This window comes from Psammomys obesus, unplaced genomic scaffold (genome assembly GCF_907164565.1).
Source record: "Psammomys obesus unplaced genomic scaffold, mPsaObe1.curated_primary_1811, whole genome shotgun sequence".
NCBI lineage: Eukaryota > Metazoa > Chordata > Mammalia > Rodentia > Muridae > Psammomys > Psammomys obesus.
The window spans coordinates 9,656,705-9,680,994 of record NW_026593286.1 but is presented as its reverse complement, the minus strand read 5'-3'; the positions used below and the strand labels follow the sequence as shown (position 1 = coordinate 9,680,994).

The 24,290-nt window shown below is 38.5% G+C and overlaps 1 protein-coding gene across 10 annotated transcripts in view; it reads left to right on the top strand.

The window, feature by feature from the left end:
- The window catches only part of Agfg1 (ArfGAP with FG repeats 1), a 49,408-nt gene that overhangs the window by 5,077 nt on the left and 20,041 nt on the right, over window positions 1–24,290 (top strand). For 9 of the 10 annotated variants that reach the window (XM_055616298.1, XM_055616297.1, XM_055616296.1 and 6 more), the window contains exons 2-3: window positions 9,248–9,341; window positions 20,669–20,784. In XM_055616298.1, the coding sequence (XP_055472273.1) occupies window positions 9,248–9,341; window positions 20,669–20,784 (210 nt within the window). Of the gene's footprint in view, window positions 1–9,247; window positions 9,342–11,726; window positions 11,757–20,668; window positions 20,785–24,290 lie in introns of those variants that run through there. The other variant, XM_055616299.1, reaches the window with a different exon arrangement.

Genomic DNA, 24,290 nt, shown 5'->3' with positions numbered 1-24,290 from the left:
TGTTAAAATTCTTGAAGCTTATAAAGCTTAAGGAGTTTTATTAGAATATTTTTCCCAACAGCTGAAGAAAATAACCTATAAATATATGTTAGTTAAGTTTAAATTTGAAAAGCAATTTGAGTTCATTTTATTTCAACTTTACAGAATTTACTCTTATTTAAAAACCACCACATATGATTTTAAAGCATAAAGGCTGTGAACAGTGGTCCTCTACAAGAGCAACAAGAGCTCTTCAACAGTGAACCCCACTTCCTGATGACCATAAAAAGATTTTAAGCCCTTTTGGTTCCTTCCATATTTATTGGTTTTAGCTAACATAGTATTCCTATTCTCTTGTCCCCCAGTTTGGCCTTTCCCAAGTTTTCTACTAAGGGAGGAAGAAGATAGGACTTGCCCCTCCTGTTCTCACCATCCTCACTTAAACTTAAGTGGATCCATTCCTCAAGTTTCTCGTTGTCTAGTTTTTTAGTTTGCTTTGCTTTAGTGTATGGATAATTACTTGGCTCTTAGATATTATTTATGGCTGAGGTATAAAATTTCTTTCAGTGTGATAAGACTTACCCGTTTATTATTGGATGGGTATTGGTACATGAGTGTGGTATGTGGAGGCCATAGGACACAGGGATGCCTGCTCTGTCCCCTCCACCTCATTTTTTCGAGTCTCTCATTGAACCTAGAGCTAGGCTAGTGGCCACCAAACCTCACGCACCCACTTATTCTCCCCAGCTCTGGGCTTACAGGCCTGTGTTAGCACACCCAGCTTTTGAAGTGGCTTCGGGGGGAATCAAACTGGGGGCTGTGCAGCAAGTGCTCTTACTGAGCCATCTTCCCCAGCCCATAGCAATTTTCTGATAAGTCATTCCTGGGTGATGTTGTAATCTGCTTTGGCAGTGCTGCTTTCTAGGCCTCTGTGTAGCTACCGTCTCGGGATGTTTCTTCCAGCTTTATTCTGGGCATTCCCGATCTCTTCACTCTCTGTGGACCTTTCACTCCAGTGTTTTGGCTAAAGATGAGTGGGGAGTCATTTCTCAAGTGTGATGTCTCATGTTCCCCCACCTCAGGGTTGCATGGGATGCATTTTTGTTACTGATTCTGCTGTGTCTTCTTCCCTTTTTGAGAGGTTTTTTTTTTTTTTTTTAAATCTCTGCTATTCTGATCTGTGTTTTGAAATGTTGAATATATTGTTATAGGTCTTTCGTTCATTTGTGATAGGCCCTTTTTTCTCCTTTCTTTTTCTTTACTTTTTAAATGTAAAAATAATGAGTTGCTCACATGTTAGGATAGAGTTGTTTTCTACCACACATGATGAATATGATGAGAATTAGAAACTAGGGGTTAGTGTTCGTGCCTCATTATTTACAGTGAACTATGTCATTAAATATCATTCTGATTCTATAAAGTTATTCGTCTGAACTATTAAACCCAAATTCTGAAAAGATGATGCCTACATGTTAAAGGATGAGTTGGTAAGGACAAAGCAAGCCCATCAGTAATTTATATTATAAAACGTTTAGTCATTTATATCAGTAGGCTGTAACGTGATAACATCTCCAACCATATGATTGCATTTCCATAAGCAGTCTTCTCTTTCTTGAATCATAGCCTTTTAATAACAAATTTCAACTTTGTATAAAGGAATGTCACACTTACATGTCTATTTAAGTCTCACTTAGCTAAACAGTAGCCTAAAATGAGGATTTGTCTAGCATTCTTGTTTGGTGGCATGTTGGTAGCGATTTTGCAAATGAATTACTGCGTTTGTGTGATGATAGAAGGATGAATTATGCTGTGGCTGCTTTTAAACTATCTCACTCAAGCTTTAAGAATATTCTGCTTAATATTAAAGGTATGGCTCTAGAAAAAAAAATTCTTCCTAACATAAATGATTTTGATACAGAGAAAATCAGGGTCCCTTTTGGGCACCCAATCTCATTAATAAAAGAATTTAAGAATGAACTCAAGTGGAAGCTCAAAGAAAATTTTATTAGAGTTTAAAAGAAACACTCCTAGGGCAGGCAAGCTTGGAAGGAGGAGGAGAGAAGAAATCCTGTCATGTATCTGGCATGGAGGGCAGGCATGTGGGAGACTGGCAGTTACTTGGTGGGGAGTTGTCTTAAGAGGAGTAAGGAAGCCCAGAGTATTGGGGGAACCTAGTATTAGGGAAAGTGTGCTTACAAAAGAGAAAGCAGTAAGGGAGAAGTCACGCTGTTTCTAAATGATTCAGAACAGAGGGCGGGCTTTGGAAGCTGATGGCTACAGCTTGCTCGGCTGCTGCAGTATGGATGGGATTCTAGGAAGGAAAAGTACAGTGCTTAATTAAAGGACCAATTATTCTGCCTATCTCTTTAGCATGGCTGAAGGTGAGCTTGCCTTTCTAGGGGTGGTCCTAGGTGCAGCCCAGCTGGAATGTTAGGCCTCCACTTAGGCAAGAGATTTTATTCTCTGGGTGAAAGAAATTTACCTTAATAGGCTTCTCTTTATGAGAGTTTCTCAGAATGATGGATTCTGATGGATGTGGGCTATGAGCCTTTTTTTTTTTTTTTTTGTTCTGATGAAGTATTTATTTTTTTTAAAGATTATGTTTTAATTTTAATTAGGTGGGGATGAGGTGGGGAATTTGTGGATATTATTGGAGGCTAGAGACAGTAGGAATGCCATCCATACTGCTGCAGCTGAGCAGGCTGTAGCCTTGAACTTCCTAAGCCCACCCTCTGTTCTGAATCATTCAGAAATAGCGTGAATTCTCCCTTACTGCTTTCTCTTTTGTAAGCATGATTTCCCTAATACTGGTTCCCCCAATAATTTGGGCTTCTTCACTTTAAGGCAGTTGCATCCATCGGATATGGGTGTTAGGAATCCAACTTGGTCTTCTATGAGAACAGAATATTCTCTTAACAGTTAAGATTTAACTAATGAGCCATTTCTCCAGCCCCTCTGTTTATTTGTTTAGTGAGTTTTTTAGTCACAGTCTCATTATGTAACCTTAGTGTTTTGGAACTTGTTGGTCTCTAGCTCATAGAGATCCACCTACCTTTCCCTCTCCAATACTGGGGTTAAAGGCATGTGCCACTATTAGGATGGTGAATATTTTTAAAATGGTCACTTATATACATTTTTTATGTATCCAGATCAAAAAACAAAACCCCGAAACTACCAGAATGGTTCTTCTACATACCACTTAAAAATAAGGTACTGATTTAGTAATGACTGGGAGATTTCCCAACATTTAGAAAATGCTGTTCTTCAATACTGAGAAAATACACATGGTATCAAACACTTTAAAGAACACAGTTCCAGAAAGCTTTCATTTACTCTCAACTGGTGTTCTTGATGCAAAGCAAAAACACAGAAAAAAAAAAACACCTCATCAACTGTCAGTATATATACCAGAACCAACATGCCACACTTAATACATAGAACATAGTTATTATTGTACAGTAGTTAGGAGCATCCCGGCAGGCATATGCAGTGAGTCACACCATCTGGTTACAGTCACACCTGGGTGGTGGTCACTAAAACAACTCCTGGGGATCTGGCTGTGACTTAATTACGCTGCAGAAACATCCTGGGCTGAATTGGCAGGTTACTTCAGAACTTGAAGCCAATTAACTGGCACACATGCTTTCAAAACATCAATGTTGCACTTACTAAATGAGTCAAAAATGTTGGCCCCAGCTTGGAGACTTAAAATGTGTATTTTAGAGTTCAGGGTGGGCAGTGCTTTAGTATCGGCATGGAAAAAAAATTGGTGTGATTTATTTGCCCAACAATTTCATCAAATAGTATGATTCATCTTTATAATGAGCTGTATTCATGTGATAAGTAGACTAGCATGAAAAGTGACATCAGTTTTCAGGAGTACACTCTAAGAATATGTCAGTTTTGATCCATTAAGGATTCTGCTAAAGACACTACGTTTGATAGGTGGAGAAGATCTGCTAGCTGGGCATGGTGGTGCACACTTCTAATCCCAGACTTGGGAAGTGGAGGCAGAAGGCTGCAGACTGAATTGTAGGCTCAGCCGGGCTATGTGTGGCTCTGACTCAGGAAAAACAGAAACAAAAATCTCACAGTTTAACTCCTTCAGACATAAAGTTCTATAAATCAGTGTTTTGTTTTGTTTTGTTTTCTCTCTCTCTCTCTCTCTCTCACGCGCGCGCGCGCACACACACACACACACACACACACACACACACGATCAGAACATGGAGGTCCTCCATCACCCAGTAAAACTGTTAGGTGTTTTCCCTATACTGACTAATTTCTGTTGTACATTAATAGAGAAGGTATAAACAAAAGAAGACAAGCTTGGGGCAAATACAGATTTATATTTCATTTATGACCTTTTACTACAAGGTTTATATATAGCAAGTGTATATATATTTGATCTTATTAAGAAATTAACAGGCTTGTTCTGATTTTCTTTCTACTAGTTGTAGAAACCGTAAATTCCACACTTTATAATCACTGTTGAAACTGTTAGTCACACTAACATTTCAGGATTAATCAGTATTTTAATTTGATAATAGTTGTTGAATATATAAAATGCTTTCTTAAGTATTATTATTGCTAAAACGCTAAGTGTGTCCCCTTTTACAAATTGTCATTGTATGTTTAGATTTGGGTCTGTTTGCTGAGTCGGTGTTTATTCCTTTCCATTTCAAGAACATTTTGCATAGTTTGGTTTTTTGAAAAGTTTTTTGATGTAAGTTTCTTTTCTAAAGTCTCCTGAGTAAAACTAATTTTTTTTTTTTTCTCTTAAGGCTGAAACTGTCACCATATATTCTTGTTCTCAATAATGGCTTTTCTGGATCACAGCAGTTATTTTCTTTATCATGTGAAGGTGATTATTTTCCGTTCCACTGAAAATGGCTATAATTTATTTTAAAGTCTTTGAAATTTTGATAGAATGTTTCTAAGTGTAGTTTTTATTTTCCACAATTTTGTTAAGTTAACTTTTGTTGGATCTGAAAAATCTCAGCCATTATGTCTTCAGATCAGTTCTCATTCTATGAGTTCTGTAGCTGTAGAGCTGGCTTTAGCTGGCTGTCAGGCTTCCTAGTTATGCCTTCCTTGTTTGTTTTTACCTTCTGCTTTTTCCTTTTTGCCTTTCTATCTTCTATTTCATTAATTTTTTTGTTGAGGTATGTTTGTTTTGATTGATTGATTGGTGTTTTTTTTTTTTTTTTTTTTTTTTTTTAGGGGTCAGGGTCTTATTTATATAAAATCTTGGCTGTCCTGGAACTTGCTGCGGGGTCCAGGCTGGTCTCAGAGATCCTGAATGCTGGCCTTAAAGGTGTGCACCACCATGTCCAGCCTTTGTTCAGATATGTTTAATCTGATTTTTAACTGGTTTGCTGAAATTTTAACTTTCACATTATAAGCTTTCATGTCAGAAAATTGGGATTTGAAAGATGCCCTATCTCTCTCCCCCACTTTTCCCCTTCCTGGAGAGGGCTTAACAGTTGTGAGCCTGTACTGCTCTTGCAGAGGGCCAGAGTGTGGTTCCCAGTACCGTACACTAGTCTCTGGGTATTCCTTTGCCCTATTCTGGTCTCCCTGACACCTGCACTGGCATCTACATGCTCCCATCTCGCATATATACACATTATTACAAACAACAAAACCCAAGGGATATCATGTCTGTCATACGTCAGAATCAAGTGAGATTAAATAAATAACACTGATTGCCAAACTGTAGGTGCTTTGTGAGTTTTTGTTTGTTTATGAACTTTTTCTGGCCAGTCTCATTGCATGATGTAGTCATTCTTGGTTATTTGCTGCTGATACTGTTTTTATTCTTTAGTTCTTTTAACATTATTTTCTGTATGCGAATGGTTGGGGTGTTACAAGCACATGTGTGGAGGTCAGAGAACTACTAGTGGGAGTCAGCTGTTCCTGTGATGTGAATTCTAGGAGTTGAACCCTGCTCAACAGCGACTAACCCTGCCAAGTCAGATCGCCAGCCACTTTTTAACCTTTAAACAACCCTCTGTTTATTTAGTGTATGCACATGTGCCTATGTGAGTTTATGTGTGCATGAGCCCTGGGAGGCCAGAAAAGCGTGTCCACTCCCCTGGACCTGGGTTCTAGGCAGTTGTGAGGCTCTGTTGGTGCTGGGAATAGATCTTGGGTTTCTCTGTAAGAACAGTAAGTACTCTTAACTACTGAGCTTTCTTTCTGGCCCCTCGTTTTACTCTTTTAAACTTAAATTTGTACATACATGTATGTGTGTGTGCACACATACACTTAATGCACCTTACCCTTAATATGTTATTTACAGTTTTAGAGATTTAGCTATTTTACCGTCTGTTCTGTATATAAAGTTATGGAATCTTTTAAAAGTGTTTGTAGAAGATTAAAAACCCTGTAAAATTTATACCCGAGTAGACAATCTCAGGAGTTGTTAATTTCTCTAGTCTGATAATTAATATATTTGTTGTATTTTAAGCAGTGGATTTAATGACTGGGAATGATTTTGAAAGTTCATACTCACTGAGAGGTACTATATGTAGTGAAGCCTGGGCCACTGCTCAGCACCTGGAGTGCACAGCCTCCCACAGTAAAGCTACTCAGGATCAAATGTTAGCAGCACCCTGAGGGTAAGTAAGAGACTGGTATGTGAAGTGAGTATTCAGTGCGGATGCTGGTAGGTGAGTGCCACAGTAATTGAGAGGAAGGGCCTTCAGGTTTCAGGAAAATAAGGCCATTGATTCCCCTTCCGTCTTTGAATTCTTTCTGTACTTCACCCTCGTTGTTTACATCCAGAAAGTCTGCTACTAGTCAGGCAGATTTTCTGCTTTTTTTTGCAATGTTTTAGTTATATAAATGGATTTTAGTTATGGAGATCTTGGAGAATAGAAAATTACATATAGAAAAAATTGTCATTAATGGCTCAGTGCACAAAGTGTTTGTTTCACAAACCAGATGTCCTGAGTTTTTATTTAAAACTATGTTTTGTGGATGGGTGCTTATGCATGCGTATGCTCGCCACAGAGCAGCACACATGGAGGTCAGAGGACAATTTGTAGCTGTTCTCTGCTACAAATACCATGTGGATCTGGGTTCTAGGAACTAAACACAGGTCATCAGGCTCAGCAGCAAGCACCTTAGGCACTATTGTATCTCGCTGGCTCCGACATTTTTTTTAAGTTTTTTTTTTTTTTTTTTGTTAAGAGTGTTTACATGGGAAATAGAAAAGTACAAGCTTTGCTGGAATAAGTAGAGGCAAAGTAGCAAAGTGAGAGGAAGTAGGCATTAGAGAGGGAATTCTGTAAAGGTGAAGTTATAGGTGTGTATCATAGATTAATAACTCAGTGGTGAATTTACCTTGTTATAGCGATGAATTGGAAAACAAGTGTCAAGATTTTGGTGCATAATAATGACTTCCCGCATTTAGAGGTTGAGCAGTAACGTTAACAGGTGACTGCAAGGTCCTTGGAAGTTAGAGTGCAGCTGTAGTTTAGTTCTGAAAGCTGTTCAGTTGTAGTGGCTGCAGCAGTGGCTAATGTTTAGTTTGTCCCCGGTCCACTGCTGATTTCCATACTTTCTGTTCTCTCACAAAGTGGGTGGAAGCAGTACATTGGTTTAGAGTTTAAGCAAAGCAAAACCAACAAGAAAGCCCAGGTTAGCCTTCCTCCAGCCCAGACTGTGAAAGATTCAAATGTGACTGCCTTAATTCTGACGAGAACCCGAAAGCTGCCGGTTGACACTGATGGCTGGAGAGGAAGAAGCAGAGAGGCTGGGGGCCTTGGTACTTCTGGAGGACTTCTTAATGTTTAGACCTTAAAAAAAATGAGTTTCTAGGTTGTTATACACACTAATTATTCAAAAATGTTGTAGATACCCTGGATGACTTTTGGGTCACTTATATCATTCCTAAAACACATTTTTAATGTTTATAACAAACTTCATAAATAATAAATGTTGGGAACCGGATTCTAAGTAAGGTCCTAAACTTGTTTGATAGGGCTCTGCTTGGAGTGTTTAAACCTGCTTTGGCAGGTAGACCACTTGGTCTCTTTAGGGGCAGAATCCTCACTACATTTCCCTTCAGTTTTCTTGAAGCCATCCATACAGAGAAGGATTGGGTTGTAAATTTTAATTGTATAATTAAGTGTAAAATTTAATTTTAAATGTAGATTTCTGGATCTCCCAGTTCCCCAAGGCTTCTTCCTGCTGTTTTTAAATTATTATTATTATTATTATTATTATTATTATTATTATTATTGTTATTGTTATTGTTATTATTATTTGTTTTTCAAGACAGGGTTTCTCTGTGTAGCCTTTGCCTGTCCTGGAACTCTGCAGATCAAGCTGACCTTAAACTCACTGAGATCAGCCTACCTCTGCCTCCTGAGTGCTGGGATTAAAGGTCTCTGCCATCACACCCAGCTAGGCTTCCTCTTGAATATTTACTCCTTATTGTGGTTATTAGAAAAAAGTTTTTTCTATAAATCCTTATTTGACTTGGTAGGTGTTACTGCTGTAGTTGCTGGAGTGAATCTGGGAGAATGGAACCTAAAAATGAGGTGAACTAAAGTCTCATGCAGTAGCCGACTTGATTCAGGGCATCAAAACAATTTATGTTCTGAGGGGTAATCAAGGTCATGTGAGCAGAGTTCACTTGAATTCATAAGATACAGTCAGAAGGGCAGAGTTTAAGCTGAGCACAGTCACAAAGACAACTTGTGCTTGGAAACAGCATTCTGGATAATAATGGGTAAAGTAGTCGGTAATCTAAAGTAAACCCACTCGTATTTACTACACCCGGAGAGACACGAAAGCCTATTTCGTGAATAAATCCATGCTATGGGGGAATAGAGGTTATAAGACTCTTGCCTTGTTCGCTTGGAGTTTTCTCACCTCAGATTTTCTTTTGTTACCTTTCAGAAAGTTGTTTTAATTCGTTTCACATATCTGAGCATATCACTGTCTGTTTTCATAGAGAAACCTGAAAATACTTAAGTAGTTGCAAAGTTCTTTACCATAGTGCCATTCTTTCATCTGTCCATCACAGATGCATCGTGGGAATACTTTTCCAGAAGCTCATGTGTTAGAGGTACTACTTGTTCCTACTGGGTAGTTGCTCAGATTTATCTTGAAGAATGCTAGTACTGTGGATTCTAAGTTACCTGTATTATCATTAGCAGTTTATACTTGGATGTTTAAATACGCTATGTTTTGAATAATTAGAATAATTTTAAAATAGAGAGTAGTAAAATTTGTAAAATATTTTATCTTTTAGGAGAGGGTTAAATCCACCTCACAGGGTGAAATCTATCTCCATGACAACATTTACACAACAGGAAATTGAATTCCTGCAAAAACATGGAAATGAAGTAAGTACATTGCAATTTTCAACTTTGTTAGTCATTTTAGTGTGATTTAGTAAGTTGCTTAACATGGTGAATTTTCTTGTCTCAATGTTATTTTTGTATTCTGTATTTAGCCATTTCAGAAAGTTCTTATTTGATAATATGTTTGTAAATAATGTCTAAATGATTTACTGTAAACCTGAGGTAAAACATAGGTACTTACAACTTGGCAGTGTTGTGGTAGCTGTAGAAGGCAGCTTTGGCGAATGTCTAGCATCTTGAGATAGAAGAGCCAGCTCTGTAATGTGGTACTAAACTTGTTAGGGTGCTGTGTCAGATGAGCTTTTGTTGGAGGCCATTTCCATCCTTTCTACTAACATTCTCATTATATGTATATGATGCTTAGTGGTTAGCAGGTGGTTATAAAGGAGAGGATCCCTAAGTGCAGAAAGACAGCAAAGCGAGCTAGGCAAAGATTTGGAGGGGAACTGGTTCCTGTGGCCTCAACTGGGTTCCCAGTAATCCCAGGCGACTCGTTTACTTCTCTTTAGATTTAAATTTGGTTGATAATTAAAGTAGTGATCTATTGTTTTAAAAATGGTAAAATAAAGAGTGTGGGATTGCTTTTTTTCTTTTGTTTGTTTTCGGGGGCAGGTTATGAGACTGGCTCTCTTTGTGTAACTCTGGGTGTCATGGAACTACTATGCAGGCAAGGCTGGCCTCAGATTCACAGAGATCCACCTGCCTCTGCCTCTGGGATCAAAGTTGTGCACCACTATGCCTGGAGGGAATGCTTTTTAAATCTTGGTAAGATTGGGTTAGCCCAGCTCAGTTGAGTGATAAAAACATTTTTGTTTCACAGGAAAAGCCTGCTTTCATGGAAGGCAATAGGACTTCAGGTGTACTATTGTAGTTGTGTGTCTGTCTGTGGTAAGCTTAGACACAAAAGAGGCTGAGTGTTATCATTTTACTGGTTTTAGTCATCTCTTTTACTTATAAAATGTATCCAAGTTTATTATACTTTCTTTTCCCAGTGCTTCAGAACTTAAAATTATTTACCTAACAAACCAAACGTTGTTGCCTGTATTATAATCCCAGCACTCATATAGAGGAAAGAAGATCAAAAACTGTAGGTCATGCTTGGTTATGTAGCAAGTTCTGGGCTAGCGTGGGCTGCATGAAAATCATCTTAAAACCAAAATGGAACAAGAATTATTTGCCTACTATGATGCACATGTATTTTTGTTTCTAAAATTTTGAAGAGTGAGTTCACAATTGTGAAATTTTCTAAAATACATAGAGAATAATACACACAGTTTGCCAGTGATGAAATAGAAATATTTTGAGTTTGTGGATGATTTGAGTTCAGTATAGGGAGCTATTCAAAGCCGGATGAAATGGCTCACCAGAAGAGCACATACTGTTCTTACAAGGACCTGAGTTCAGTTTCCAGCACCAAGTCAGGTGGCTCATGACTGCCTGTAATTCCAGCTCCAGTGGATCTGATGCCTTTTGACCTCCAAGGGCCCTATACTCTGTCTGCCTGTTTGTCTGCTTAACCCCTCCCGAACCCAAGTAATATCTCCGAAAAAGGTGCCATACTTAAGCACATATATTTAGGATTGAAATGGCAGTTGTCGTACATCTTATACATGAATGGATTTATACCTGGAGACACGCGTTTCTTAATTGGGAAATCAGAGGTATATTGGTTTTGGCAGCAATCTTAAGCTATTTCCTTTCCCCTCTGCCTCACTATCCTAGAGTTTTCGTGTGCTGGGGGATGTGTTTGATTGTTGTCACTATTGGAAAACATTGTTAATTTAATCTAGAAAGCACATGTTGGGTAACTTGTAATGTATTGAACAGAACTAACCTGCAAGCCATGTGCTGTATATAGTCACCGAGACCTTTATATTAATGGAAAGCATCTGTGTACAACCATATGCACCTGTAACTTAATCTTGTGTTACATGTATTACAGTTGTGTACATAATAACTGCAAAAGAAAGCCATGCTTTCAGCCTGGAACTAGTGGCAAAGATTATCAAGATTCAAGGCAAAAGACATGGAAACATGAGACCATCAATTGAAACTCAGTGCCTTGTTTTCTCACATTTATTCATCTAGGGAGATTATCATGTCATTCAGAACTTTGTTGAGAATTTTTCACTAACTTGAAAAGTTATAAAACCAGTGGTTATAGTCATTGAAGTACCTCTGTATTGGGCTGTGTTGGTAGCTGTCTATGATAAGCAATTAATACTGTTTTTTATTTATAAATATCCAGCAAGGGCAGATGTTTTACAGAGTGTATCTTTAGTTTCTGTAGGTATGCTTCATAACTTGACTATTGAGTGTGTGTAGACTGTCACAGAATGGAAGCAGATACAGTGGAGTATGCCTCGTATTAAGTCATAGGGCATGGAGTACCAAATGGTAAGGATAAGTATGACAGCAAACACTATATTTATTTTGCTGTGTTTTTGACCAACAAATTATTTCACAAAAATTTTCCACACACATTACCCTGTAGCTTAGTCAACTTTTGTCACTATAATAAATTACCTGAGATAAACTTATAAAGAGTAAATATTCACTTTGGCTTTAAATTGTGTTTTTATTTTTAAAATAGCATCTCCATATAGCTCAGGCTGGCCTAGAAATTGCTGTGAGCCCTCTACTTCAGCCTTTTAGCAATAAGACTATGGGTGTATGCCATCATGCCCAGCTTTAAAAAGGTTGTTTTGGTTTAGTGTTTTGGAGGCTTCAGCTTGTGATCACTTGGACTGTGTGGAGGTAACAATTGTGGCAAGAGGTTTAGCACAAAAGTGTCTGTCTCATTACCAGGTGGGAAGGAAGAAGGGTGGTCCTTGGGGGCGCATAGTTGTCTTCAAAAAGACATAGTTGTCTTCACAATTCTTCATAAAGGTTCTGGCACCTTCTAGTAGTGTCACTGCTGGGACATGGCCCTCTGGCTTACATGCTAGAACCATCTGCTGTAATCCGAAAGCATCTTGTGATGTCTCCTTTGTGTCCTAATGTTACTTCAGATTTCTGTCTGACGATGGCTGCACAAGCATGAGAACCTGTGTTCAGATCCCCAGGACCAACCTTAAAAGCCTGGCCTTGCAACGTGTGAGTGTGGCTGCACGGGGAGGCAGAGTCAGAAGAATTCTGGGAGCTTGCTGTCCAGCCATTGTAGCTAGTCAGTGAAACACGCGCGCGCACACGCACACACACACACACACACACACACACACACACACGCACACGCACGCCGCGTGCTCAGAAACACATAAAACATTTCTATAACTGCCTTCTTTTGTGACATGTGTGTAAATCATTTTTTTTAATTAAAGGAATTTCATTGTTGGGTTAAATTTGTTCTTAGAGGTAGTCGAGAGAGAACCAGTGAATGATGGACTAGATAATTCCATAGAAAGAAAATGTAATGATTGTACAGTATTTTTTCTAGAATTACATTATCTGTCGTGTGTGTTACGACTAAGGAAAAACTCACTGTGCTTGCTAGTGTTTGATGAGCTATCTGCTAGATTGAGGACATAATAATTGATTTTGAGAAAAAGTCCTCGAAATAAAGTACATTTTTTCTTTGCTGTGTGTGATTTGTCACCTTCTTTCTTTCTTCCTCCTCCTCCTCTCTCTGTGTGTGTTGCTGTGGGGATGGAACCCAGGAAGGGCTTCATGCATGCTAGACACTGTACAACTGAGCTTTGTCCAGCCCCTTCTATTTTTTATTTTTGAAACTGATTAATCACCTTCCTTATTCAAGAAACTGTTATTAAGTGCTAGTGTTACTGTGATAAGCAAAACTTGTCCTAAAATACTACGCTTGAAGATTATGTCTTTAACTGTGGTAAGCACGCTTACACGAGACGTGTGGAGCTAAACTTGTCAGTGTGCAGCACACTGTTGCTAACCCTGGGCAGGCAGTGTTAGTCAGCACATTGCTTTCAACCAGCATTTCTGGTTTCCTCTGTCCTGCCAGCTACCTTTCTATGTTAGGTACCTCATAGAAATGGGATCATTCAATTTTTGTTTTTCTTAGACAAATTATTTTAGCCATTTGTTCTCAATGTTCATCTTTCTCACAGAATTATGGCAGACTTTTTGAAGAAATATATTTTAAGGAGGTGGCAAGGTAAATTCATATATATCCACTCTTGAACTCTTGAGGTCCCCTGCCTCTGCCTCCCAAGTGCTGGGATCAAAGGTATGTGCTACCACAGCCTGGCATATAAAAAGTCCTTGATTGTAATGAACTAACTTATCTAATAAATAGCAATACATAAACATTGGTGATGACAGGTGGGTTCCGCCCCACCCTCTGTTTTCTTCTGTCTGAGGTTGAGACAGTTGCACTATATAGCCCAGGCTGGACTCAAAAACCAGTTATTGTCCCATTGCAGCCTTTTTAGTGCTGGGATTTCCGGCATGTGTCTCCATGGCTGCCTCCTTTATCTGTGTGTTTATAACCTATTTGAAAAAAACCAGTGACTAAAGGCTCCACAATGGGACTAGGAGTAAAAATCTGCCATTTTCATTTCATTACCACTAATTTATGAACCTTGTGACTGTAGGCAAACCATTTTTGTCTCTTGAGCTTCATTTTCCTTTATAATCTATAATGAATTCTGTATTATTTATTGCCTGAGGCTTAAAGAACAGTATTTTAAAAATTGATCTGTTACGCTGATGTCAGCTGACACTTTTATGAGGGAGGATATTTTTCTGATTGATTTCTAAGTTTAGAAAATAATTGTCACAAAGGAACATGTTGTGCTCTGAGCAGAATTTAGTGTACAGAGAAATTTGTAGAAATCTTTCACTGAAGGCAAACAGACATTACAGTAAGAGGTTGTCGTTTAAAACTTCCCTATTTCTGCTCTGACAACACCACGCAGTAATGGCTGTTTGCCTCTAGGGAAAGACTTCCTTCATTTTATGGCTTTATTTCCTGTGTACTTTTCGATGCCTTCGTCTAAAATAGGCTTCAGTTATTCTTTTTAAATATTATTATTGGATGCTTGGGAGTTGTCATTTTTAGTCTGAGTTTGCGCCTGTGGTAGGAACCAGCAGATGTTTTCTGTGAAACATGAGATGTAAATATTTTAAGGTCTTTGTTGGAACTGATCAGTACACATGTTGTAGCCTACACAAGTCAGACTCTAGGTAAGCAAGTAGCTGTGGCTATTTCAATAACAGTCTGTCTATAAAGAAGACCTCAGGTCAGATCTGGACGAGAGGATGCGATTTGGTGATGTGTAGCCTCTATATATATTGAGAATTTGGATTGTTGAATTTATTGTTTCTGCCTAAGTTAAGTTGGGAACTCAGTATTCTAGGTCAGCATCTATATTTTAGATGGAACAAAGAAGAAAAGCATTTTATTCTACAGATGCTTCAGGGAGGTAGAAAGATGCTTTTGCTCAAGTGTCTTGTACCTGCTCTACTTCAAGGTGGAGCAGAGGAATAATAGCATGTTAGACAGGACGTTCATGCCTCATGAACAAACTGACACAGGTTGTGAGTAAGCTACATATCCTGTAATGTGCTGTGTCATATTCCCTTTGGATTGGCTGGGCAAGGGAGGACTTGCTGGAAAAAGCAATCTAATTATCTTTGAAGAGTCATCTCGGGGTCAGGGTTCGTTGAGATTGATTGGTCAGGATAAGCACTTTGATGCTTCTTTCAAGGAACTCATTATAAGGCAAGGAATTCTGTGCTTTAAATTAAAAATGAAAGCAAAAACCTAGGATAGAATGAAAAAGTTAGATGTGGTTCCCTAAGTCTCATTTTTCTCTCACACAATTATTTGGCTGGGTTATAAACCTGTGTGTCTGGTCTGACAAACAGCTTCTGCCTACTTTCACTCTGCTGTGTATGCTTTAATTCTTGCTAGCACTTTAGAAAAAGCAAGCTGTTAAGATGTAATATAACAGTTTTAAAAATTACATACATATAGAATCATTAATTTCTTTTGCATGAGACATCTGGATAATGGTGGTTGGTTTTTATCTGTGCAAGCATTGTTCAGTTTATATATCATTTAGATCCTTTATCAGTGAGAAATATTTATTAGCTGGTGGTCTAGAAATAATAGCATAGACATGTGAATTAAGTGTGCTACAGGTGGAAATGTTTATATTGTATTTGCTTTCACTGTTTATTTGTATTGGTTTCACTATTTAGTCCTACCTGGCCTGGAACTTGCTTTGTAGACTAGAATGGCTTTAAACCAGAGGATCCTCCTGCTTCTGCCTTCCAAGTCCTGCGGTTAAAGATGTGCAGCACCACATCCAATTTACCTTAGGTTTTTTTGGGAGGTGGGACAGGCAAAATAGTATGTTGGTCTTAGGCTGGAGTGCAGCTCAGAGGTACATAGGGTCCCTAAGTTTGATTTCCCATTACAAGGTCGGATGAGGGCTGGTAATCAGACTAGGTGTGGTAGTCAGTATCTGTAATGATGTAATGCTAGGCTGAGATGGAGGATTGGGGGTTTGAGGCCAGCCCGGGCTATGTACATGGCAAGACTGTGTCTCCCCAAAAGTAAGTAGAAATTGGTAATAGAGTTTTGTATGTATTCGTTGTAACTATTAAGTGTTTCTTTTCTTTTCTTTTTACAAATTTTATTATTTTTTATTTTATTATTTTTTTAATTTTTATTTTTTTGTATTAGTTACAGTTTGTTAACTTTGTATCCCTGTTGTATCCCACTCCCTATTTCCCTCCCAATCCCACCTTCCCATCATCATCTCCTCCCTGCTCCTTTCTAAGTCCACTGATAAGGGAGAACCTCCTCCCCTTACATCTGATACTGGTTTATCAGGTGTCTTCAGGACTGGCTGCAAAGTCCTCCTCTGTGGCCTAGCAAGGCTGTTCCTCCCTGGCCTCTGAAAGACTCTACCTAGCAGTGTATCAAAGCAGATATTAAGACTCATAACCAAACCTCCGGCAGAATGAAGGGAATAAAAAAAGGGGGAGGGGGGCTAATACGACCTGGAGAGGACAGGAGTTCCACAAGGACCAAATATATGTGGGCACAGGGGTCTTTTCTGAGACTGTTTCTCCAAACAAGGACCGTGAATGGATGCAACCTAGAGCCCCTGCTCAGATGTAGCCCTTGGTAGCTCAGTATCCAAGTGGGTACCCTAATAAGGGGAACAGGGACTGTTTCTGACATGAACTCTATTAAGTGTTTCTAATAACATTCTTCTGTAACTAATACTTTTTACTGTTTAGTTCTTTTTGTATTTATTTCTAAAAAGCAGGAATCAGGTACTTACTCAAGAAATTTTCATTTATTTAACTGTTTTTGTGTTTTATGGACAATATTATTAAATGTTTTATTATGCCTTACTATCAGGAGTCAGTATTCCATCTCTACATAGGAGACAACAGACCAAAAGGAAATTCTGAGAAGTTATATGTAGAGATGGATTATTGAGGAAAGATGCTCCAATTCCATCCTCTTGCTCTTCTTACTCTCATCTAGAAGTGAGCAGAATCATGCTATGTTGTTTATATATTTTATCCTTTTTATGACAATAACGGTAAAGGGGAATGTGTCTTTTAGCATTTCTATTCCATTTACCTTCCTTAAGAGGATAAAGCAGTAATAAGTGATACCTGCCCTTACCTGATCTCTTTTTCAAGCTTACTGTAACACTTTTTTTACCTTCCCTTTTAATACAAGTGATTGGGCATGATATGCAGGTTTTCTTGCTTGGGTTTGTTAACTTGCTCCCCTGTGTATGTTTGTGTAACAACTCTCATACCCACTCTTGGGGGTTCTGGCCTTTACTTCAAAGTAGGTGGTAAGCCTGTCTGGACATAAAAAGGGAAACCTTGTTTTTCCGGTCTCTGGGTTCTGCTGTTGGGATGGCCCACCCTCTTTGATTTCTGCAGCATGGTTGAATCCTTCAAGGCTGTGTAGTTTTTTGGTTCATTACTAGTCATCCACATTGACCATTTGCCAATAAACTCTGACCAATAAAGTATCCTTTATTAAAAATACTTTACATTTTGTTATTGGTGATCATGATGGTAATTCTAAAATTACTTAGCACTAGAGTGAAGAAAAAATAGCTCATGGCTTTATGAATTTATTTGTCAGCTAGTATCATTCATTTGTTTTTATCTCTTTCCTAAGATGGTTCTGAGTCATTTTGTTTGTTGAACACTTGTGGCTTAACTTAGAGCATCATAAGAGTTGAGAAGTGCATAAGGCACACACTTAGTGAGTGTAACATGGGCAGTGTTCAGTGTGCTCTTTTGTAAGAGTGTAAAGCACTTTGAGTCCAGTGAAGGGTGATGAGTCAAGACCACTCTGATTCTTTCTGCAGCTGGATTGAAGGTGGACCTAGTTTCCTGCATTCCTGATAAGACTTCCCTTATCAGTTGATGCTTCTCTAATCACACACCATTGCAGATTTCTCAAAATTAAAATAGCACAAAAATACTACTATATGAATGGTGTATTAGTACAGTATTATAGTAATATAGTGTGTACCTCAGTGTCAGGTGTGCTAACTCATTGAACCTGCCTAATATTCCTATCAAGTAAGTTCGTTATTTGCATTTTACAGAAGACATATCAGACAGCTCTCAAGAGTTGGCTGAGCTAGCTCAGTCTCTGGAGCATCCCAACCCACATTATGCTATAATTAGGATGATTATCCACTTCCTTTCCCAAAGAGAGCTTCAAAACTAATCCCATTATGTGCGGAGTCCTTACAAATGATGGCTTCTAGGGGTCATTATTGGTCCTCAGGACTGTTTTTAGCCCCACGATCCCATGTTCCTCATGTTAGATATTGTTACTTCCTGTGTCTTCTTGTCTCACAGTATTATTCACTTTAGGTTTTAGCTTCTTACACTTTTCTTTCATCTTTTCCTTGGCCTAGTGTGGCGTCTGTGGTCTGTTATCCCTTCACCTTTTGTCCTATTGTACTTGCCCAAAATCAGCAATGCGCATACACGGTTCTTAAACAGTCATGTGAGGATGGAGAAAAAGCCCATTTAGACTACTTAGACTTTATGCCATCACAAGTATACAGTATTACCTGCAGTTTTAGTTGGCTTTCTCTCTTTCTTCTCTAACGTAAAGCCCCCTCTCACCTTTAGTTAAAATTTATTAAAGCAGAACAGACAGAAGACTACTATTAGCAAAGGCTTATAGAGAGCAGTTTTAATATGACAGTAGATGCAGAACTCAGCTCTTCAGGGACCAGAGTGTGAGCAGAGGCAGGGTCTTTTGGTATGTTGGGAAAGCTTGCCCTTTGAAATGAGTCTTGCTTAGTAACAAGTTTGCTGGTTAAATTTCAGATACACTTGTTTTTGTTTTTTTTTTTAAGCTGGTAGAAAGGTACTACAGTATCTGATAATCAGCTGTCAGTTGTATAAAGGAATGGAGGTCTTTTTAGAAAATTATCTATGTATGTGTACATGTGCAGCCTGCCTGCCATGCTATCACCTGTGGGCAGAGGACAGTTTGAGGGGATCATTTCTCTCCTTCTACGGTGGGTTTCAGGTATTGAATGTAAGTTGTTTACAGGTATTTTTACCTGTGGCTTGTGCTGCCTCTTTTATGTTTGGTTTCATTTTTCCCAGTCAGCATGATTGTCTTAAAGCTTGTCTTAGTTCGGGTTTCCTAAGGCTATGAAGAGGCACCAAGACCACAACAACTCTTATAAAAGAAAACATTTACTTGGGCCTGGCTTACATTTTCAGAGGTTAGTCCATTACTGTCCTGGTGGGAAGCATGATGACATGCAGGCAGATGTGGTTCTGGAGAAGTTGCTGAGAACTGCCTCTGGGTCTACAGGCAGCAGGAAGGGAATGAGACATTAGGCTTGGCGTGAGCTTTTGAGAACTCAAAGTCCACCTCCAGTGACATACTTCCTCCAACAAGGCCACCTCCTATAGTACCAATCCCTATGAATCTATTGGGTCATTTTTATTCAAACTACCACAAAGTTTATGCATCACCACATTGTTTCTTTTATTTGCTATATAGTATTCTGCTTGGGCTATTTTGTAATTTGTTTATCCATCACCCCTTATACACATTTGGTTGTATTCTTTCTAATTTGGGCTTACCAGTAAAACTATGTAACAATTGTGTACAATCCTGCAACTAGACATACACTTTCATACTTTTTGGGTAGATAGCTCCAAAAAAGACCTATTCATAGAGTAGGTATATTTAGTATTTAAGACACTGCCCAACTGTTTTCTTTAGGTATTGTATCATTTACATTCTGGAGAGCTTCATTTGCTCCATATTAGCATTACAAGATATAGTCAGTGAGTCACTGTTACTTTAATAGTAGGACTATGGGATTATGGGTCTGTATCCTATGAGTGTTTCTGCTATTGGGACATTGGTATTAAGCTACTTATCTGCAGTTCATAATCCTTGGAGAAGTGACTGTTTAGGTCTCTCCACCCCTGTGTTTTATTCTTTCAAAAATTGTTTTTATTTTTATTTTATGCACATCGGTGTTTTGCCTGCACACATTTGTGAGGGTGTCAGATTGCCTGGAACTGGAGTTACAGACCGCTTTAGCTGCCATATTGGTGCTGGAAATTGAACTTGGATTCTTTGGAAGGGAGCCAGTACTCTTAACCATTGAGCCACTCCTCCAGCCCCTGGTGTTTTATTCTTAACAGTTGTATTCTTGTAGTTTCTTACATATTCTAGGTTTAAGGGCTTTCAAATTCTTAAACATTTTATTACTTAACTATTATTTTTCTCCTTTATCGTTCCTTTTTGTGTCTTACTTGAGTTCTGTCTCATTTCATTTCTTTTAATTCTTCAAAAGAGAAAATTCTTAATTCAAAAGAGTCTCAGACTATCATCAGGTTAAGAAAGACATAGACTCCAATTATAAGTCTTGAATTGTTCTGTGTTATTATACTTCATTAACAGACTTCACGATTCTTGTGTTTTTGTGTTCTTTTTGGCTGGTTTTTAGCTTGCTAGATGTCCCTAAATTGCTGTTGATGAGGTTTCTGTTTTATCAGCAAAGGCGTTGAGGTTCCCATAGCTCCTCATGCTGAGACTGAAGGAGTCCACTGCTCCCAAGTCTCAGTTCACTCCTTGTGTTCTTGTAGGGTTCTCTTTAGGAGCCTGTTGCTAAGATTTCACTGACTTGCAGTGTATGCTGTCATGTTCAGTTCCTGAGTTTGACTGCAGTGAATATCCTCACTGGAAGCAGCATTGTTAATAACTTTCTAAAGGAATCAGAATTTTCTCTTGAAATTACATTAAATTAAGACTTTTTAATGCTTTCCTCCCCCCCCCCCCCCAATTCTTTCCAAAGGTCTGCAAACAGATTTGGCTAGGATTATTTGATGATAGATCTTCAGCAATTCCAGACTTCAGGGATCCACAAAAAGTGAAAGAATTTCTACAAGAGAAATACGAAAAGAAAAGATGGTGAGTGAATAGATTGTATTTAGCTAAATTCCTTCCTTCCTTCCTTCCTTCCTTCCTTCCTTCCTTCCTTCCTTCCTTCCTTCCTTCCTTCCTTCCTACGTTTTCTTTCTTTCTTTCTTTCTTTCTTTCTTTCTTTCTTTCTTTCTTTCTCTCTCTCTCTCTCTCTCTCTCTCTCTCTCTTTTTTCCTTCCCTCTACACTACGCTAAATCCAGAATGTCCCTTGAGCAGGACGTAGTTATAATTGTAGAGCTAGGATTCAGTTACTCCTCAGCTTTAGCTTCATGAGATAACCAGGTACAGTACTGATGAGTTAAGTGTTTCTGTAGCAGTAGTACTGAACAGTGCATATTTCTCTTCTTGCACGATTAAGGAGGTGAGAGAGCTTAGGATAGAGGGAGTGGATAACTACAAAGTAAATTGCCTCTCGTTTCCCTGAGGAACAGTGTTTTGACCCAAGAAATGATACAGGCAAAGGCGATATTGATTAGAGGGAGCTTACTGTGGTTTATGGGAAAGATACCCTTGAATAGTAAGCACATTTGCTCTGCAGTCTATATTCTTTATTTTTAAAGATTTATTTGTTTATTATGTATACAATGTTCTGTCTGCATGTACGTATGTATACAAGAAGAGGTTGCCAGATCTCATTATAAATAGTTATGAGCCACCATGTGGTTGTTGGGAATTGAACTCAGGACCTCTACAAGAAGAGCCAGTGTGCTTAAACTGTGAGCCATCTCTCCAGCCTACAGTCTGTAATCTTAACATTGTCTAAAATAGACTACTTCTTACAAGATTAGGTTAATTTAACTAGGACTTTCTTCAAATGCACTAGATACATTAGGTGAATATAGGTAAAAATGTACCAGTGAAATTTTAGCCAGGAATGAAGAAAATATTGTAAGGTCCCCAGGGTGATAGTTAAATATAGAACACAAATGATTTTTTTTTAAACAAAAAACAGTTTTTATCATTTCTGTTCTTAATTTTTTAATTAAGCATATAGATAAAACTGTTCTCCTTGGGTAACCTCAGCATAGCAATTTGCTTATGGACCAGCACTAATTTTCAACATTTCAGAAAGTGGGTTTGGGGCTGGAGATATTGCTCAGTGGTTAAGAGCACTGCTGTTCTTCCTAAAGGTCCTGAGTTCAATTCCCAGCAACCAGTGTGGCTCACAACCATCTATGAAATCTGGTGCCCTCTTCTAGTGTGCAGGTGTACGTGCAGGCAGAAAGTGGGTTTGCTGTTAGGAATTAGCTAGGTGGGATTTTAATGATGTTAGCTCTAGCTACAAAGAAAAGCAGGAATGTGAGAAAGATAGAATGTGGATGGCCCTGGTAGAGTCAAAATCGTCCTCATTTCCTGTCCTGAATTTATAACAAGAAGTTCCTCCTTCAAACTACATTCCAAAAACTTGAAAATCTCAAATAATAGTTTGTGTTATTTTTTTCTTTCCTATGAGACACAGTATTCACAAGTAAGACCAGTAGAGATACAAGCTTTTTAAAAGTGATGATGTAGCCAGAATCTGCATCCATCTGCCTCACCACACTCCTACCGTTTGATTAGAGAGCAGTGAGATGCCTCTGTGCATGGTCTGAGCTGCAGCCTGTCTGCAGCAGGGGTGGTATTGTACAGAATTTTGAGATGTTTTTGCTTAGATACATATTCTTACTTTACGTGGGGCAAATCATTTTAGCCATTAGCCTTTTGTTGTTCTGTTTGTTTTGATGAGGAAACGGTTCATTTGGCTTGTATTTCCATGTTATAGTACACCACAAGGAAGTCAGGACAGGAACTCAAGCAGGGTGGGAACCTGGAGGCAGGAGCTGATGCAGAGGCCTTGGAAGAGTGCTGCTTTACTGGCTTGCTTCTCGTGGTTTGCTCACCCTGTTTTCACATAGAACCCAGCAGCCTAGAGATGGTACCACCCACCATGGATTGAGCCTTCCTTCATCAATCACTAATTAAGAAAATGCCTTACAGTTTTGTATACAGCTGGATACTATGGAGACATTTATTTTTAATTTATTATTATTATTTATTACAATTTATTCACTTTGTATCCTGGCTGTAGACTTCTCCCTCATCTCCTCCCCATTCCAACCTCCCTCCCTCTCCCCATGTCCCTCCTCTAGTCCACTGATAGGGAAGGTCCTCCTCCCTTATCCTAGTCAACTGTTATCTGTCTTATCCTGTGATCGGAATTAGCCACACCCAAGAATTCATGTTGTCAGTGCAGTGCCAGAATATTGGAGAACAAACATGGAGTTTGTTTGATTTTTTTTTTTTTTTTCCAGATCTCATCAGATCTTGTATTTATTTGGTGGGGGTAGTTGTAGTATTTGTGGGTGTTACATGGTTGGATAATAGCTAATATACTGGCAGCTAATTCTAACCACACTACAAATGTAATTTGTTTAAACCCCATAGGAACTTTATAGGTGAAAAGATGGAAGCATGGAGTTGAAGTGATTTGGCCAAAGTTTCACAGCTATTGAGTGGTAGAGCTGGGGTATGAACTCTGTCTTTGGAATAACTGGTTTTTGCTACCTTAATGTTTTATTTCTCCCTCACCTACTTGATAATGGCGAATAAGGAAGAGGGTAGGAATACACCTAAAGTTATAGAGAATAAAAGTTGCCAAATGATCCCTTCCTTAGAGATGAGCATTGCTGATATTTGGGCATTATATTTCTGCATTCTTCTCCTTCCTTCATTTCTTTCCCTTATGTCCTGTTTGTGTGACAGAGGTAAGACTTGAAGGACCTGTTGAGTCACATGGGCACCTGTACATGCTAAAGGATAAAGGCTATGTAGAATTATATACATTTTGGCATAATGTATATGAATATTTTCTGTTGACAGATATTTGTTGATTTTGTTCCCAGTTTTTTTTTTTAATTAAGATTGCAAGAATACCATAATATGTATCTGCAAATACTTATCTAGTTACTTGCTTAGGAGAAATACTTGTGAAGTATAGACCTTACCTGTATTTTTATTAGATAGCAAACTCAGCTTGTAGATCAGAGGTAAAGAATGGAATATTTACATTTTATTTGCTTTCAGTTTTCATATTCTTTTATGACTTGCTTCTTTTGTTCATTTTAAAGAGGCATTTTCTTTTTAACGATTTCTCCATTTTAGGCCATTAATTATAAGTTTCCTTTTTGTATTTATTTCCAGATATTTATGATCTTAAGAGTTCCTTACTTTAAGTAGGGTGCATGCCTACTGTAATCCCAAGCACTCAGGCAGAGGCAGGCGGATCTCTGGGTTTGAGGCCAGCCTGAGGTCTGTAAAGTCAGTCCAGGACAGCCAAGGTGGCACAAAGAAACCCTGTCTCAAAAAAACAAACAAAAGAAAAATTCCTCACTTAAAAAATTATAGTATTAACCATTCATTGTGATGATTATCTGTAAATCCTCTGTCTTCAAAGCAGCAGTTGTTTTGGTGTGTTATTTTAGGAACTCCGTGAATAAATAATTGAAACAAATTT